The sequence below is a fragment of the Mizuhopecten yessoensis genome, unplaced genomic scaffold (assembly GCF_002113885.1).
Source record: "Mizuhopecten yessoensis strain PY_sf001 unplaced genomic scaffold, ASM211388v2 scaffold5467, whole genome shotgun sequence".
Lineage (NCBI taxonomy): Eukaryota > Metazoa > Mollusca > Bivalvia > Pectinida > Pectinidae > Mizuhopecten > Mizuhopecten yessoensis.
In genome coordinates, this window is record NW_018406064.1 from 12,232 (window position 1) to 30,743 (window position 18,512).

The 18,512-nt window shown below is 38.5% G+C and overlaps 1 protein-coding gene across 1 annotated transcript; it reads right to left on the minus strand.

Moving 5' to 3' along the window:
• Positions 1–2,461: 2,461 nt before the first annotated feature.
• LOC110450746 (caprin-2-like) lies at positions 2,462–8,380 on the minus strand. The gene is made up of 2 exons (XM_021498428.1): positions 8,061–8,380; positions 2,462–5,436 (listed from the first exon to the last, which is right to left on the minus strand). The coding sequence occupies exons 1-2, from the start codon at positions 8,365–8,367 to the stop codon at positions 5,036–5,038; spliced, it is 708 nt and encodes a 235-aa protein (XP_021354103.1). The 5' UTR covers positions 8,368–8,380; the 3' UTR covers positions 2,462–5,035.
• Between the last annotated feature and the right edge of the window lie 10,132 nt (positions 8,381–18,512).

Genomic DNA, 18,512 nt, shown 5'->3' on the forward strand with positions numbered 1-18,512 from the left:
TATCTTGCTCAAAATGAATACAATGTCAATACCATGTTTTGCCGGTACCTCGAGGTCACCACTGCCACCACACCGCAGAAACGATAACATTAAACGGTGTCGAGCGCTTTTATTATAAATTCTGAATATGGCAATGTTCTACTTACCTTACATGACCCTGCACTCTTCCGGTTTTCCATTTCAAGTTCTGCCGTAACGTGTTATGTTGTAAAGTGTCCTAAAGTTGTAAACGTTGTCAGGCGGGATATGAATGTTGATGAAATATTTGTTTGAATGATGGCGCATTTATTTATAACATATCACCATTTGAAATTATAATGTGACGGCTGAAAATGGTATGTAAATTAAAAAAATAAAACAATTTCCATAAATGTCGTAAACTTTTTACTTTGGACGAACTTGATTCAGGCGTGCCGTTTACGCACCTTCCTACTGATTACGAATGTCCGTCCCTTAAATCCCGCATGTTCGGCCCCTGCCGTTCGATTAGAAGTTTCGCCGGACTGCAGAGAAATGCAAAGCGATACAAAATGTTGTTTGTGTCCGCCAAATTGCGCGTATGCTTTAATGTAGTGTGCCGGCGGCAAACACAAACCCGGCATGTCAAATCGAGTTTGCCCTTTTGCTAGGTGACGTTTTCTTTTGTCATTGCGTGAATAGATGATAAAGAAAAAGAGACGTTATTGAGCTTTTCTACCTGAAATTTTTATTCCAAAATTTAATTTGGTTTAAAAAGAAATTTTACCAATATAGTCATTGGTCAGACATAAACATATCAATCAATCAATAGCAATACATGATATAACAGTCTACCCCGTCGGGAACCTCAAAGGTGACTGATTCATATTCGGAACATCTTTAGTTTGAAATTCGGAACGCCTTTTGGTTGTATGTTAGATCTATTCCAAAAATCGATATCGGAGTTATCCAAAAGCTTGTAATTAGCGACAAAAGCAAACACACGAAAGCTGAAACAGTGGAGGTCAAAATCTGGGACTGAAACCAAAATTAATACTCCCCGCTGGGGTTCCCCCAGGGGTGACTAAAATCATTTTTCCACAAGAAGAGTATGTACACATGTTTTACAAACATTTATAAATTTACCTTGTTTGTATTACCAACACTTCGTTGTATTTATTAGCCCCTGTATTTGTTCAAATTGCAATCTAGAATAGCAAAAGGTCATGGTAAGTATACAAATGTGAATTCAACTACTATGAATATAATTCTAAGTTGAAGTGCGATGATTTGTATAAACGGTGGGTGTGCCCCACCTACACCCCCCACCCCCGGGGGCAGAGGGGCAGGGCGGAATAGGTGAAATAGAGGTAAAATCTTTAAAATCCTTCTCCTACTGCAGAGATTAAGGGATTTAATCCTAATTTAGTCAGGAGCATCCTTAGGCCAAGGGGACTCAATTTTGTATAAATGGTGGGTGTGGCCCCCATAGGGTCAGAGGGTCGGGGCCGAATAGGAGAAATAGAGGTAAACCTTTAAAATCCTTCTTCTACCATAGATATTGAAGGATTTCATCCCAATTTGGTCTGAAACATCCTTGGGCAAAAGGGACTCAATTTTATATAAACATTGAGTTTGGCCCCCTTGGGGCAGAGGGGCAGGCCCAATAAGGGATATAGAGTTTAGCTATAATATCCCTTTTCTTCCATTAGGATGAAGGTATTATGATCAAATTTATACAGTAGCAAATTTTTGTGAAGGGAATTCAAGTTTGTATAAATGGTGGATCTGACCAACCCTGGGCCTTAGGGTTGGGGCCCAATAGAGGTAATTAAACAATTTGTTTAACATTCTTCTGCTGTAGGAATGACAGGACTTTGTCCGTCTAAAGCATCCTTTGGTGAAGATGACTTAATTTTGTATAAACGTAAGGTGTGACCCCCCTCGAGACAGAGAGGCGGGGCCCAAAAAGAAATATAGAGAAATAGATTTAATATCCTTCTTCTCCCGTTGGGATGAAGGTATTCTGACCCAATTTAAACAGAAGCATCCTATGGCGAAGGGAAATCAATTTTGTATAAATGGTGGGTTTGAACCCCCTGAGGGGCGAGGGGTTGGGCCAAATAAGGAAAATAAAAATAATAACTTAAAAATCATTTTTCTTCTGTAGGAATGACACAGTAGTATGTCCATATTTGGTCTAAAGCATCCTTGGGTGAAAGGGGACCTAATTTTGTATCAACGGTGGGCATAGCCCTCCTGGGGGCAAAGGGGCGGGGCCCAATTGAGGAAACATAGCAATTTCTTCAAATCCTCATTTTCCTGAAGGAATGAGAGGGTTTTGTGAAATTGCATATAAATATAATCCTTGACTACCATGTAATACATGTACACTTTCATTAACATTCAACATCTAGCTTATTCAACTTCAATTTTGCTAACATTTCCAGGTGTGTGATACAGGCCCTCTGTGCCTCTTGCTTTATTTTATGTCCTATTTTAAAACAGCTAAGGTCATTTATGGACGTGTCTTTATGTGTGTTGTGTATGCATGCTTGTACGTAAGTGTGCTGGATGCAGGGTATATGCGTGAAATTGCCTCCCTGTGATTTCTTAATCTGATGCCGACTTTAGAGGTGCTTTATCACTGAAAAACCATGTCGATGGCACCAAGCACAGCATTCCGCCCGGTCACATTATACTGACAAATAGTTTTTCTAATTCCTAATTTTTATTGAGGGTAATTGCAGAAACCAAGAATGAACCTGCTGTATCCCGCTGTACGTGTTACGTAAAAGGTAGTTAATGTGTGGTCCCCTGCAGATTCGAGGGTTTTCAGAGTCTTCTACGTAGGGGAAATGGATGACACTAAACTTGATCCGCTGGTACACTTGGGATCTTTGTCTTTTCCTTTTCCCCCTGCCTGGTTTCTTTCCTCTCAGGTGATGTCTGTCCAGGCCCACCCCTGCAGGTTTGGGATCGAGAAACGAATACACCTGCTGTGAACAACTGTAGGTATCGTGAGAGGCGACTTATGAGCAAACCCCCTGCATATTGGGAGGATTTGTTTTTTGTGCCCTATACTTGAGGACACAAAAGCGATAAATATAAATCTGCTGCACCAATTGCAATATTTGGGATCTTAATATTTCTCTCTACTTCTAACTACCTTTTATTTCCTAGTGCCTTGGTTGGAAATACCTCACGTTTGTTTTCCCTTTAACATTAGGGGTAATGGCAACAACTTGTTCAACCGTTGTCAGTATAATGTGGCCTGGCTGTGCTTGGTACCTTTGGTATGGTATTTCAGTGGGATAGCACTTAAAAGTCGGCATCAGATCAGCGCTATCACAACGAGGCAAGTACCCCAACATACACTGTCTCCTGCACACATACACAACACACCTGGAGGCACATCCTTCAATGATTTTAGTTGTTAGAAGGACGCGAAACAAAATAAAACCAAACCGAACCCAACACTCTAGGCCCCTGTCTTTGTCTGACCGTGGCTGTTGCAAGGACATTAAAGCCCAAACAAATACACAATACAATTTTAAATCGTACATTTGTAGTCATCAATCCGGAAAAAGGAACTTCCTTAGGTATATCCATAAAATATGGAGGTGTACAAGGGTATAAAGTTGTTATTGAATATGTTATATATACACGATTTAATTGTACTATGTTAAAATAAAATTGAGCATAAATTGTAGAAAACTTCGTAAAGAAGAGGATTTATTTCTGTTGACATGTATTTTAATATCAACAAGCCGTCAAAAAACAAGTAAACGAATTGACCTTTAAGTTGACAAATATGTATATTATATATCTATATACCTTTCATCGACATTATAATTGTCTAGACCCTTATAAACCACCGTAATAACGCCAACGTCAGAACAATATTGGAAATTGGAGGCAACTGTAGGTTTGAGCTAAAGATCTGCCAGAGATATGTTTAGATTGAGTCCTTTAAAGACAGAGATCACGAAGTTAAGTTTCGGATTTCTAACGGTTTGTCCCGGATTTGTAAGATTTTATCTGGATTGATGAGGTTTAGTATGGTTCACTAACGGTTTTACCCGGTTTGAAAAGTGTGAGTTATTCGAATGGGTCTCATAATTAAGTTATCAGCTAAATCAAATCCTTTAAAGACATAGATCACGAGGTTTAAATTACGGATTTCAAACGGTATGTCCCGGATTTGTACGATTTGTTCCGGATAGACAAGGTATTGTATGGTTCACTAAAAAAAATTCTCGATTTTACAATAGCATGGTCTATCTGGAGGGGTCTTCGGGCTTATAAGCGGTAAAACCCCTAGGCAAACGTTTTAAAACACTGCAACGTAGAGGTTGTATAAAAACTCATGATACAAACGAAGTCAAGATGTACATTCGTATACATTGTTTTTATTTTAAAACCTATATTTGTGATATGAGGTGGCGTAGGTTCGTTGCAATGGTTGAGTAACATTGTATTAACCATAGGGCGATATAAAATGTTTTTAATTTCCCCGGTGTTCCAAGGGGTGTAACTGAGGTCTGCATAAAGGCTCAAAGAATTTGTGATGAATAAATTAAACAAGATTAGGAGAGTACGATGGTTATAAGAATAACCTACATTGTGGTAAAGTGCTGACGTTAAATTAAAACAATTTGTTTGATACCTCTAACTTAAGTTATCTTTCCATACATTCCATATTTCAAGCTTGAATCAATCTGCAAAGGAAAATGTTATAAATTGGAAAATCATATATTTTCGTTTGGCCCAAATTTCATGATTTTCCTTCATACGGAGAATACCTTTATGTCAAACTTATAATTACTTCATGATCTCTAAATTCGTAGATTTAAAGTACCCACTAATTAAAAACCGCGTAAAATCGCCTTCATAAACGTATAATATACATGTCGATTTGTTCAATACGCCATTCAAAAGTGATCCGAACAAGTCAGCATTAATCAGATTCAGACATGAGAGCTTCTTACTGTAACAGAACACCGAACAATTACGATAAATCCGGCCCATATGCTATCTGGCGGGAACCTTCAAATCGTTTTCCTTTGATGCCTGGTCATTGTAACAAAAAGCCTGTGAAAGACGACGATTTGTCTGCATAAATATTTGAAGTAGCAGGATTTCGGGATTTTACTCTGATCCAAACCTCATCGCCAAAATTTAGATGAAGCAGAACCATCATAGTTCCAGTGGAATAATTGTTGGCATCACCCGAGCGGTTGATTGCTATGGAGGAAGTGTTCTTCATCAGCTCAGTTTGTACGTAGTGTGTTCCGGTTGTATAAATGCTCCAGTAGAAAACATAGGTGCCGGCTTTACAGCAGGTAAATACTCCTGTATGACCGCTGTAACAGTCCCCAACATTAGTTACAGGACTGTCAAACACTATTCCTTGTTTTACAGCAACCCTGGACAGTGTGTGGGTCAGTTGGGCGGAAAACATCACATTCCGTCCATCTGTAAGAGAAATAGTAGTGACAAGAGACTTCACAAACACTCTTCAGGATTAAGTTAAAAATAATGTTATGCTGGACCCAATATTTGTTTAGATTTGAACATAAATGATTACTTAGAACAATTTGAATTTAAAACTGTTCGGTCCTTCGCATTACGGTTGAGTCCTAGGAGGACGAAACAGCTGTATCGTTCAGTGTTACTCATTGTATATTACCAAATTGCATAGGTGCAATCACGTGTTCGTTTCACTTTCAATATTTGTAAATAATATTTAAAATAAATAAATACATCATTATTATTTACAAAGACGGACGAAAGACGCACACCAAATTGCACCTATGAAATTTGGTAATAAATTTACACTGTAAATACAGTTTGCCAAAAAAATAATTACACTGGACAAAACAGCTAGTTTGTCCTTCTATGACTCATCAATGATGCAAGGGACCAAACACTACTGTTGAAACAAAAAGCGAGATGAAACCTATTTATTACATAAATGTCGCAAAAACTGTATCACATATTTGATTAAGTTAAAACATATATTTAGAGAATGTGTCATTTCTGTCGAAAAACCCCGATAACAACTGTTGCAGCATGATATTATCATAAGAAGAAGAAAACCATTGTGTTCTAACTGCTGCAATATCCTGCCACAGAACTAATGCACTGTCAATCATGCACAACAAAGGTACATTTATAGTGAAACAATAGAAGATTCATATAATTCATTTATACATAATTGCCGCATTAATGAAACATCGGCCCGCTGTTGCAGCGTGGCATTATCATAAAAAAAACTAGAAATAAGTCAGAATGACATGAAAGTCACCCCATCATATTCTGTATGATAATTTTCCGATAAATCATTTACCAAGCTACAAGTCAACGGATATATTTCCACCTGTCAATCAGAATGGTAAACAATGACCAGGTGTAAATACATACATGCCAACTCATGGAATTAATAAGAAAGCATGTCGCAAATATAACGTTAGCGTTGACCGACACCTCGAATACGGGGAGATATGCGCGGGCTGACACGATCACCTTGCATGGGCAGAACTTGGCCCGTATTCATGAAACCGTTCTCATGCTCAAGCATGGATTCTGTGCTCAAACCTACTTTCTTGTAACTCGCTTAAATCTTGTCAAACGATCAAAAGTCAAATATAAACATTGAAAACAGTCTCTTCAATGTTTCAGCCCAAATCATTGAAAAAAAGAACAGTTGAGCACAACTCCCATACTTGAGCATGGGAACGGTTTCATGAATACGGGCCCAGGTAATTGGAATATAACGATGTTGTTTTCACAACAATAAGTTTCAGAAAAGATTCAATTCTGATCGTCTGCAAATCCGACTGAATCGGTCATCGATATCGGCAGAATGTGTACGCTTAAAGGCAGTCAAACCGTCGAGGACCGCAAACAGACGAATTAGCGAGACATGAAGAACACCAAACAATAGTGATTTCAGCAATTCTCCTTCGAAAAGAAAAGATCGGAATGTATTTGGCTGTTTTAAACCCGTTGATATTTTATTTTCAAACTCAACCTTTTATCATTATCGTTTCTTTTCGCATGGATGCCAACCTTGTAAATTCCTGCCGGTTAATAGTATTACCCGACCTCGACTACACAAACTCGCCACTTGACCATGTCGTTTTGACACAATCCTACTGTCAAGGTTAAAGAGTTCAGCATGATTTTACCCAAGAACGACAATTTAACCACAGAGTGATAAATGCGATGCAATTCTTCGTTATGTTTCCCGATACGTGGTATTTATCAATTCACAACGTAACGTCCTGAAAAGTTGGGCCTACTTTACTCGAGTTTATTTATCCTATTCTATAGTATAATATGACTTAAACTTGCAACTTTTCGTAATTGTTAAATTGGCAATGCAATCAGGGATTATTCAACGAATTTAGTAGTTTTATTGCTGCGAGCGTATTTCAAAACATTTCCGAAAATCCCTGAAAAATTTACGAGAAATGGTCGCGACCAAGGACTGGTTTTGGATTGTTCTCGAGTATCGTGTACACCCCTTTCTTGACACTTCATTTTTTCCTTTAAAAAATGCGCACTATACGCAAATATTAACGGTAGTCGTTGGTCAGACATAAAATATCTAAATCAGTCAATAGCAATTTATAATACGACAGTTTACCCCTTCGGGAACCTCAAAGGTGCCTGATTCATACTCCTTAAGGTTTTATCCTATTCCTGTTTAAAAAGAAAATCGATATCTGAGTTATCCAAGAGCTTGTAATTAGCGCCGGGTATATTCCGAAAGAAGCAAGGCACTTAACAGCCCAAGACAACAGAGGTCAAAATCTGGGACTGAAACCGAAATTAATAGACCCCACTGGGGTTCCCCCAGGGGTGACTAAATAATTGTGTTATGACTACTGCAATATCCTGCCACAGAACTTAACTAGTGCACTGTCAATCATGCACAACAAAGGTACATTTATAGTGAAACAATAGAAGATTCATATAATTCATTTATATATAATTGCCGCGTTAAAGAAACATCGGCCCGGGCAAAACAAATGCAAAACCAAAAGATTATATCAGGTGTATATGTTTATATGATATTACAATTAATCACTTACATGAGATGCCTGCCGTGACGATTTTCCTTGCACATTTGACAGTGTCGGACTGGTCAGACGACATATTCGTAACACAATCCACCAGCAGCTGATTTTGTGTCTGAAGTCCACCGATTTCTCTCTCCAGTGCAGTAACTCGCTGTTCTAGCGTGGTCGTAGATTGCCCTGCTGTAATTTGTGGTGAACATTCCGCTTCGAGCAGGCAAAGTACAAAAACAACAAGAAGAAGTTTGACTGTACGCTCCATGATGTGTATCACAGAAGGAACTGTCGACAATTGACTAGCATGGACACGTCTATGTAGCATTTAATATAGATTTAGCAGTAACAAAACCCGGTGCGGATCAGTGGCCTAATGCACAGTTTATCAACATAATAAGGAGCTATTAGATGATGAAATGTGGTAGTCTTCAACATATTTAACCATAATGAAATCACCCTTTTCGAATAATCACAAATTTAACATGTGGTTTATTGGTTACTTAGATGGTTAAGAGAAGTCTTTGATCTCAAACAGGATTTGTAGTGTATATGCCAAAACATGAATAACAACTGAATGAGATGCCAACCAGCTTTGATGATACTGAAATGATTCACTGACGTGCAGATAAACTGTCTTGGAAACAAGCTAAGAACCATCAACATGCTTCAAAAACCGTGATATTCCGTCTTTGCGTATTGCAGAGTTATCTGCACTTGTGAGCAGGTATTGATTGTTACGTCATTTGATTGTGAGAGTAACGTCATCAATTTTTGAGAAAACGACGTAATTTTCTCACACAAACCAATGACGTAAAAATCAATACCTGCTCAAAAGAGAAGATAACTCTGCAATATGCAAAGACGGAATAAAACTGCTACGAACATTCAGTTTAACTGACACTGGCTTTGAATGGATCTTTAGTGCATGGTCCCTTCATTGGAAATAAAATGCTTGTTTATGGTTACGAGAATTTACCAGTAGACACGAATATTATCGTGTCTTAAGAATTTAACCATACTTTTGTCGGACTTATATTTTTCAAGTTTTGCAATATTTGATATGTTGAAGGGTATAAATAATACTTTTATAACAAACAATTTTGTGGTAAAACATGATTCAATTCAATAAGAAAAGTAGAAGCAAACTATAAAATGTGTAAGAACACGTTCGAGCACTATATAGAGCGATTCTGTTAGCAAGCGATGCGTGAAACATAAAAAAATGCGTTTTCCACAAGAAGAGAATGAAACACATTTACCAACACTTCGTTGTATTAATAAGCACTCGTATTTGATCAAATTGCAATCTAGAATCGCAAAAGGTCATGGTATGAATACAAATGCGAATTCAACTACTATGAGTATAATTCTAAGTTGAAGTGCGATGATTTAGCTAAAACATTACCACTTTCTTTTATTACACACATGCAAACAGTGTAGTTCTACAAATAGAATTTCACTTCTACACACTTAACCAAACGCTGTTATACTACCTGCTAAATCTACAAAACAGAATGACAATTGTACACTTTTAAAATGGTCTTCATATATTCTCAAGCCAGTTTTGGGTTTTAAACAATTTCACCAAGGGAAAGCCTATATATCGGCCTTTTCATCAACTGGTGCGATAATGCCTTTATTGAGAAGATAAGTTCAACTGTGCACGCATAACTTCCCGTTTGTCTGGAGATAATCTGTACGGTTTATGCAGTTTTGATTCTGCGCCAGCTTTCAAGTGGATGCAGTTTTCCAACACAGTGTTAAACCCTAAGAAAGGATTTTTATCTGTCACAAATACATCATGATTCCTATACACACATTGTTTGAGAGTATTAACTTGGTCTTTAGATAAAATTGTCATTGTTCATTTCAAAGTATGAGATAAACCTGGCAAATATCTCTGCCTCATGTCCCGGTTACACATTCACGGTTCGTCTCGCCGGATCTACTACGGATGGAAACTCACGGATGACCCCGGAATAGTTTATATAGGTAGTCCGCTACGGGTGGAGATGTACTACGAATAAGTACGGATAATTACCGTTTATTACGGACTACAACGAATTAGTACGTTCAACTACGGATCAGTAAGGATGTACATCGTACGGTGGTCTGATCCTTGGTGAATTTTGAACATGTTCAAAAATTGTCACGGATATACAGGTATTACTACGATTGATCCAGGATACAATACGGACAGCTAGGGACCTCCACAGATTGCCACGAATGATGCCGGATCGTATCCGTGGCTAATCCTGCGTCCGATCCGTGAATGTGACCATGGCATCACCAGGGTCAACATTAAAATTGCTATTTACAATAGAATCAGTGGGATCAACACAGAGTGTGTTCACGATGGGGTCAACATTTCTATTTACAATATAGATTCAGAAATAATCTGGGGTTCAATATTTCTGCTGACATTTTTCACATTTGAATCAACATTCTTGGCATTAACTGACTCCAACCAAGTAAACAGTACTATTGACAGCATTTTGAAAACTACTTGTTACAACATGAGAGGCACCATTGGTATAATATGGTATGAGCTATCCATAGCAGCAAAATCAGCTGACACATTATTTTCAGGTACAACAAATACATGAATTACTTGGGTTCAAAATCTTAATAGGAACTGATGGATATATGGTGTTACCAGATCTCGCTACCAGAAGACCAGCTATCAGAGACTTCTTGCTTGTATAACAAACACCTTGTAAACCTATCATACAGCCTTAGGGAAGTTTACGCATCACTATACACACAGAATTAGGCTTAATTTCAAGTAGACCTAACTTTCAATTTCTTAGAACCAACAGTAAGAGGACCAAAATCTAAAACAATATTGAGTTTTTGCATAAAAGTTGTGCCAGAACTAAGAGGGTGAGATGTCTGAGGCAGAATATAAACATTCAATGTACATTTGCTATAAGTAGTCTTGACCTTCACACTTGCAGAACATTTGATCTGTACTTTTTACTGCATCAGCTAAACCTATTGAAATAGCATTACAAGAATTTGTAACAATCTTCTCACTAGGTGGCAAGTGTTACAAATATTCTGACATGACATTAATACTACTGCCACTGTCTAATAATGCTGCAATATTTCGAGTCCCAATCTTTACAGGAAGATACATGAATGGCCCTTTGGCAGAATCATCGTTTGTGGAAGAGTTATCACATGTAAGACTGTCCATCGAAGAATTTGAGTTGTCCATCTCTGTGTCAGAACAGTTGTGCTGTGCGAAATCTGTAGCATGAGAGTCTGTGTCTTTCGCGAATAGGTTCAGCACTGCGATGTCGCTAACAAGTTATCATGGTCTTCCCGAGGGAACGCGACCGACAGACATCGGGGTTAATAAGTTTCCCGAGTTCTGATCAATATGCATACTCGACACATATGGAGGTGGCCGAGTCGGTTGAAAGTTTTTCAGGCATGATGTGGCAATATGACCAAACTGTCCACACAACTGACAGCAGGTCTGTGGGTGAGGGGCATTTTGTCCATAGGCCACCACACTTGTAACATACTGTATTATCCTTTCCATGATGGTTATCCCTGGTGTATTTTGTAGTAAGCAACGTTTCAATCAGATCTGTCAACTTGTCCACCTAAGCAGAAAGTGCATCCCTCTGAGGGTGTGACTGGGCATGCTCAGTGTCCGGCTTGAGCTGGGGACTGATGGTGTGTGTGTCCCATTTTCGCTGATGATAGAGCTGTTGAACTGTAGACAGGGTTGCCAGCTCTGACGAAGAATGTAAGCTGATCTGGTGAAGATGATATAAAGCTTTTAAGTTCGACAATATTTCAATGTCATTTTTCCCAATACGTCTTCCTTTCTCTACAAGTCTGGCATGAAAATCCTCTAGCGGCCCCCCGAGGGCTAAGAAGTTATGTGCCTCAAATAACAGAGATAGGCTGGACACGGAAAATGTTCAAATACTTTTCTTTAAATAATGTTGTACCACTGTCCATGTTTTATGCTTAAGTGATATGTCGAAACCCGGTGTGCTGAACTCTGCTGGAGAAGGCAGAACAGAGGCAATCACTTGTCATCTTTGCGGTCGTCTACAGAATACAGTCTAACAAATGACTGGAATTCCGTGAAGAAAAGTGGGGTCCATTCCAATGCTAAAAATCCCATATGGTTAGCCAACGCAGAGATTTGTTTCATATTTTTCAACAACGTTGCCAGACTGCAGAAAGTATTGAAAATGATGGTTTAAGCTCCCAAGGATCCGATTTGCCGAATAAGAGCTCCTTGAAGTACTCCTTCTCAGAACATTAAGTTATACTTACTCAAGAGCCTAACAAATCACTATTTTAATCTAAAGCTACTTTTTAGGTCACCTGATCTTTAGCTCAAGTGAACTATTGCTATACGTCTTCGTCCGCCGTCGTCCTTCGTTCGTTAACATTTTACATTTTCAACTTAAGTTGAAAAACTGTCAAAGGGATTTCATTGATACTTCATGGGAATGTTACAGACAACTCCCTGACCAAGTGGGTTTTTTTCCGGCTTGACCAGGAATCCAACATGGTCGCAAAGGCGGCCATTTCGAAAACTATTTCAAACTTAAAGTCAAGTTCAACTTGGCCGATTAGACTGAAACTTGGTAGGAATTATCAACTTATGGTCCTGACAAAGTGTTTTTATTTTCCGGGTCGATCAGAAATCCAATATGGTAAATAACTATTATAACCTTAAAGTCAAGTTCTACCGGGCCGATTTAATTGAAACTTTGTAGGAATGATCAACTCGTGGTCTTGATAAAGTGTTGTTATTTTTCGGGTCGATCAGATATCCAATATGGCCACCACTGTCGCCATTTTGAAAAACTATTCTAAACTTATGGTCAAGTTCAGCTGGGCCGATTTAACTGAAACTTGGTAGGAATGATCAACTTATGGTCCTGACAAAGTGTTGTTATTTTCCGGGTCGATCAGAAATCCAATATGGTAAATAACTATTATAACCTTAAAGTCAAGTTCTACTGCGCCAATTTAACTGAAACTTGGTATGAATGATCGACTCATGGTCCTGGCAAAGGTTTTTTTTCTTCATGTCGATCAAAAATCGAATACGGCCGCCACGGCTGCCATTTTGGAATAAAACTATTTAAAACTTAAAATCAAGTTCTAATATGCCGATTTAACTAAAACTCGGTCTAGGAATGATCAACTCATGGTCCTGACAAACTTAACTGAACATCATACTTGATTATTTTACTCATATTTTGTTAGGGATGATTGACATCATTATCTCCACTTCATATTTCAACAACAAAAGTTAATACTGTAGAACTCGGGTGACCGTTAAGGCCAATGAGCCTATTGTTTCATTATAAATCTGCTGCTGAGGTGTAGTTGATCATTTTTATACAAAATATGTACTTATTTATTATAACCTGTGATGCCAGCACTGGATTCTTTGTCAAAACTAGAGTCAAAAATTAGATAAAATGAACACTTGACATAACATCATCTTCTTCGTGTTATACTTTAAAGTGTCAGTCAAACAAATGTAATTGCTTATAAAGTATGCTACATGTATATGCAGAGTTATCTTCTCTTGGGAGCAGGTATTGATTGTTACGTCATTGGTTTGTGTGAGAAAATTGCTTCGTTTTCTCAAAAATTGATGACGTTACTCTCACAAACCAATGACGTAGCAATCAATACCTGCTCCCAAGAGAAGATAACTCTGCAATACGCAAAGACGGAATAGATTCCCCAACATTACTAAAAATAGGTGTGTTCCAAATTACGATGTCTTAATAGGTCATATTAAACCTTGATATCGTACTTGTACTTGATGGAATACCTCACCTGGTGTGAAATTGAGACACACCACCTGACGCACCAGAACCTTTGTAATGTATACTTGGAAACTTGATCCCCTAATCATTTGTTTTCTGACTGTCACAGTATCTCAGTACCACCGTAGTGAAAATACAGAGTACAACATGAGCAGTATCTGTATTGGAACAAGTCGCAAAGTGAGTTGGAATTCAATTGTAACTGTGACTACCAGACCCATAACTAGGAAATGCTATAGCAAAGCAAACTATGACACTATCAATAAAGAAATTAGTAAAATCGACCGGGGATGCAAACTTAAAGAGGACAACAAAATCGAGATGCAAATTGGAAGATATATAACACTCACTGTCAAAACAAGGCGTGAATACATCTGACCCGGATGTAAAAACGCGGTACCACAAGGTGAGAAAGCAAGTCAGAAAGTTTCACAATTTTATGAGAGCAAATAATCTTTTTTCGCCAAAGCAATATGGAATTAAATCGGGGAGATAAACATCATTACAACTTCTTGAAGTTCTGGACAAATGAACCGAAGCAATATGTACATGGATTACCAAAAAGCTTTCGATACAGTACCCCATCGTCGCCTAGCAAACAAGCTGCGGGCATACAAGATAACGCTAGGTATCACTAAATGAAGGGTATTCCTAATAGACAAATGTTACATCGGGAATTCCCCAAGGATCGGTGCTAGGACCCCTTCTTTTTTTAGCCCACCATCATCTGATGATGGGCTATTCAAATACCCTGCGTCCGTGGTCCGTCCGTTGTCCGTCGTCCGTCCGTAAACAATTCTTGTTATCGGTATTTCTCAAGATGTACCTTTCTCAAATTTTATATGTAGGTTCCCCTTGGTCCTTAGCTGTGCAGGGCAACTATTGAGACTGATCAAATAAACAACATGGCCGACAGGCAGCCGTCTTGGATTTTGATAGTGAAAGTTTGTTATCGCTATTTCTCAAGAAGTACCAGAGGGATCTTTCTCAAATTTTATATGTAGGTTCCCCTTGGTCCTTAGCTGTGCAGGGCAACTTTTGAGACTGATCGGATAAACAACATGGCCGACAGGCAGCCATCTTGGATTTTGATAGTGAAAGTTTGTTATCGCTATTTCTCAAGAAGTACTAGAGGGATCTTTCTCAAATTTTATATGTAGGTTCCCCTTGGTCCTTAGCTGTGCAGGGCATTTTTTTGAGACTGATCGGATAAACAACATGGCCGACAGGCAGCCATCTTTGGTTTTGATATTGTAGGTTTGTTACCGCTATTTCTCCGGAAGAACTAGAGGGATCTTTCTTAAATTTTATATGTAGGTTCCCCTTGGTCCTAGCTGTGCAGGGCAATTTTAGAGACTGATCGGATAAACAACATGGCCGACAGGCAGCCATCTTGGATTTTGATAGTGAAAGTTTGTTATCGCTATTTCTCGGGAAGTACGGGAGGGATCTTTCTCAAATTTTAAATGTAGGTTCCCCTTGATCTCTCGTTGTGTATGTTATATTTTGAGACTGATCATAAAAACAAAATGGATTAAAAGAAGAACTAAACAGATCTTTCTCATATTGCAATGATCGATTCTATTTCTTTCACATTAAGTACTGTACTAGTAAATATGTGAAATGACAAACTCACTTTGAAGTTTGGCTTTCATACACATCAGTATAAAGTTACCTCAAGGTGCATTTACTGTTAATATGACTCGATCAAACAGATTAGAGGAAAGAAGAGAAAAGATCGAACTGACAAAGAACTAATGAAGATGGTACAAAGGTGGGCGCCAAGATCCCTCTGGGATCTCTTGTTTATATTTGGTAATGATCTCCCAGATAAAGAAGACTCGGGTATGTAAATGTTCGCGGATGATACTAAGATATTTAAAATAATAGAAAAGAGCGAGGACGAGGTGATTCACTTGGCTTCTAAGAATGCACCCACAGAAATGTAAACACATGCACATCGGCCGGGAACTGAAAAACACAGAAAACCCTGACGGGACATATAAACTAGTAGGAAACAACCTCCAAAAATCTGACAAGGAAAACGATATTGGCGTAATTATCAATTCGGAACTTCACTTCGAAATTCACATAAGCGAGAAAATCAAAAAAGCTAATCAAATTTTCGGACTATTTAAAGCGAATGATGTCGATAGACTCGAGGCTGTACAACGCAGAGCAACCAAGAGTTTACCAGAAATGTATAATCTACCCTACTCAGAAAGACTACAAAAACTAAAAATACCAACATTTTCTTACAGAAGGGCGCGAGGGGATATGATTGAACTTTATAAAAGAATCGTGCAGTTTTGTAAAATTATGGAGAGATGTGGCATCAAGGCACAGCAACCGAGGAAACTCCAAACCAATATTCCCACAGCAATCTTGGACATTCCTGAGGGGCAACAATTTTACTATCAGAACTTCAAAACTTTGGAACAGCCTTCCAGGAAACGTAGTATCGTCCCCTAACATAAACACTTTTAAAAATGCACTGGACGAAGTATGGAAAAATCAGGACATGTTTTGTAATTATAAATCAACTATTCACAGATACACAAATACACAAATTTATTCTGACTGTAGGAAATTGTACCATTTCCTCTGCTGTCAGCTCAATTATAAAAGTTACAATAGTACATATAGTTGGTTAAACATATTAATTAATAACATGATTTCTGAGTATTTTTTGGCGAGTCCATTACAGATAGCTGCACAGTTCCATAGAGAACAGATGTTCAATGATAAGTAATTATATTACAGTAACATTGTGAATTGAATGAGTGTGGTATAAAAATGTTGGTACGTATATGGGTGTCTCTTAATTGTATATCGCATTTTTAAAATGTTCAAATGTGATATTTTCGTTTAAGTCCAATCAATGACCATTAGTATGTGTGACTTCGATGGCTTCCCTGTGGTTATACCCAAGTGGTTGGTTCTTCCAATGACGGTCAAGGCTATGTTCAAATGCTCGGACTGTTCGTGACATTACGACCTCCGATGGCAGGTCGTTCCATATATCCACGGTTCGGTGAAGGAATGAATGTTTCCGGATATTCAGGCGCGTTCTTTGTTTGCATAATTTGAGCTCGTGTCCTCTGGTGGGGGTGGTGTTCTTGTTAGATGTGATGAAAGTCGACACCTCGGGATCATACTTCTCGGTCATGATTTTGTATAGTTCTATCATGTCTCCTCCGGCTCTACGATATGCCAATGTTGGTAATATCAGGCGTTGCAGTCTCTCGGGGTAGGATAGATTAGCCATTCCAGGTATTAGCTTGGTAGCTCTCCTTTGTACATTTTCTATCGATTCTATCTGTTAAATGAGATGGGGGGCTCCAGACTTGGTTGGCATACTCTAGATGTGGTCTAACGAATCCTTTGTATAAAGCTGTGAATGTTGTCAGATCCATGTATTCCACATATAGTACGCCTTATTACACCCATTAAAGAGTTGGCTTTGTTGATTTTTTCAGATATATGTACATTAAATGCTTATTTATTGTCAATGGTGACTCCAATATCTTTATCATGTTCTGTATAGGGAAGTTCCTTTCCATTATCTAGGTTGTAGGTCAAGTTGTCAATATCACTGTTGCCAATTCGCATTGTTTTGCATTTGTCTGGGTGGAAAAATAGAAGCCACTTTTTGTTCCATGATTGAGATTTCAGCAGGTCTTCCTGTAGGCCCTCGCAATCTTGGGTGTTAAATATAGCACGGTAGAATTTTATGTCATCTGCGAAAAGGTATGTGTTGGTTTCCGTACTTGTTATATTCGGGAGGTCATTTATGTATGTACAGAACAAACAGGACTGGTCCTAGGACGGATCGTTGTGGAATACCACTGCTCACCTCCTTCCAACATGACGTGTCTCCATTTATTGTTACGCGTTGATTGCAATTTAGAAGAAAGGCCTTAATCCAGCTCGTGATTTTACCCGTAAATCCGTACATGCTCATTTTATGGACGAGTCGGTGGTGAGGGACCTTGTCAAATGCTTTCATCAAGTCACAGTACAGCACATCAATGCATCCTCCTGCATCAAGAATTTTCATCCAGTGGTCAATTATTTGAATTAATTATAATACGGTGGATCTTCCTTGGATAAACCCAAGTTGTTTCTTGCTGAATAATTTATTGGTATGCATGTATTTGATTATTGTTTCTCTTACAATCGTTTCTAATACTTTGCAACATATACACGTTAAACTGATGGGTCTGTAGTTACTGGCCGATTTACGATCTCCCTTCTTGAAAATGGCGGTGGGACTTGATTGTCTCCAATCTTCGGGAACGGTTCCGTTGTGTATTGATGTGTCAAAGATAATTGACAATGGCAGACAAATAGCAGAGCTCAGTTCCTTTAGCACTCGCGGGTGAAGGTTGTCTGGGCCTGGGAACTTTGATGTTTTGAGCTTTTCCAATGTTTTGAATACAATATTGGGGTTTGTCATTATATTATCTATTGTTTCATCTGTTATACGGTCAATCTGGGGCATGTTCTCCTCTGTTTCCTTCGTAAATACTGATGTGAAGAAATTGCCCAACACCTCAGCTTTTTCTTTGCCGGTTGTTGTGACTTGCTGATCTTGTCCGGTATATAAATCTGATACTTTGGTTCGTGTTATTCATTGTATGTTTCT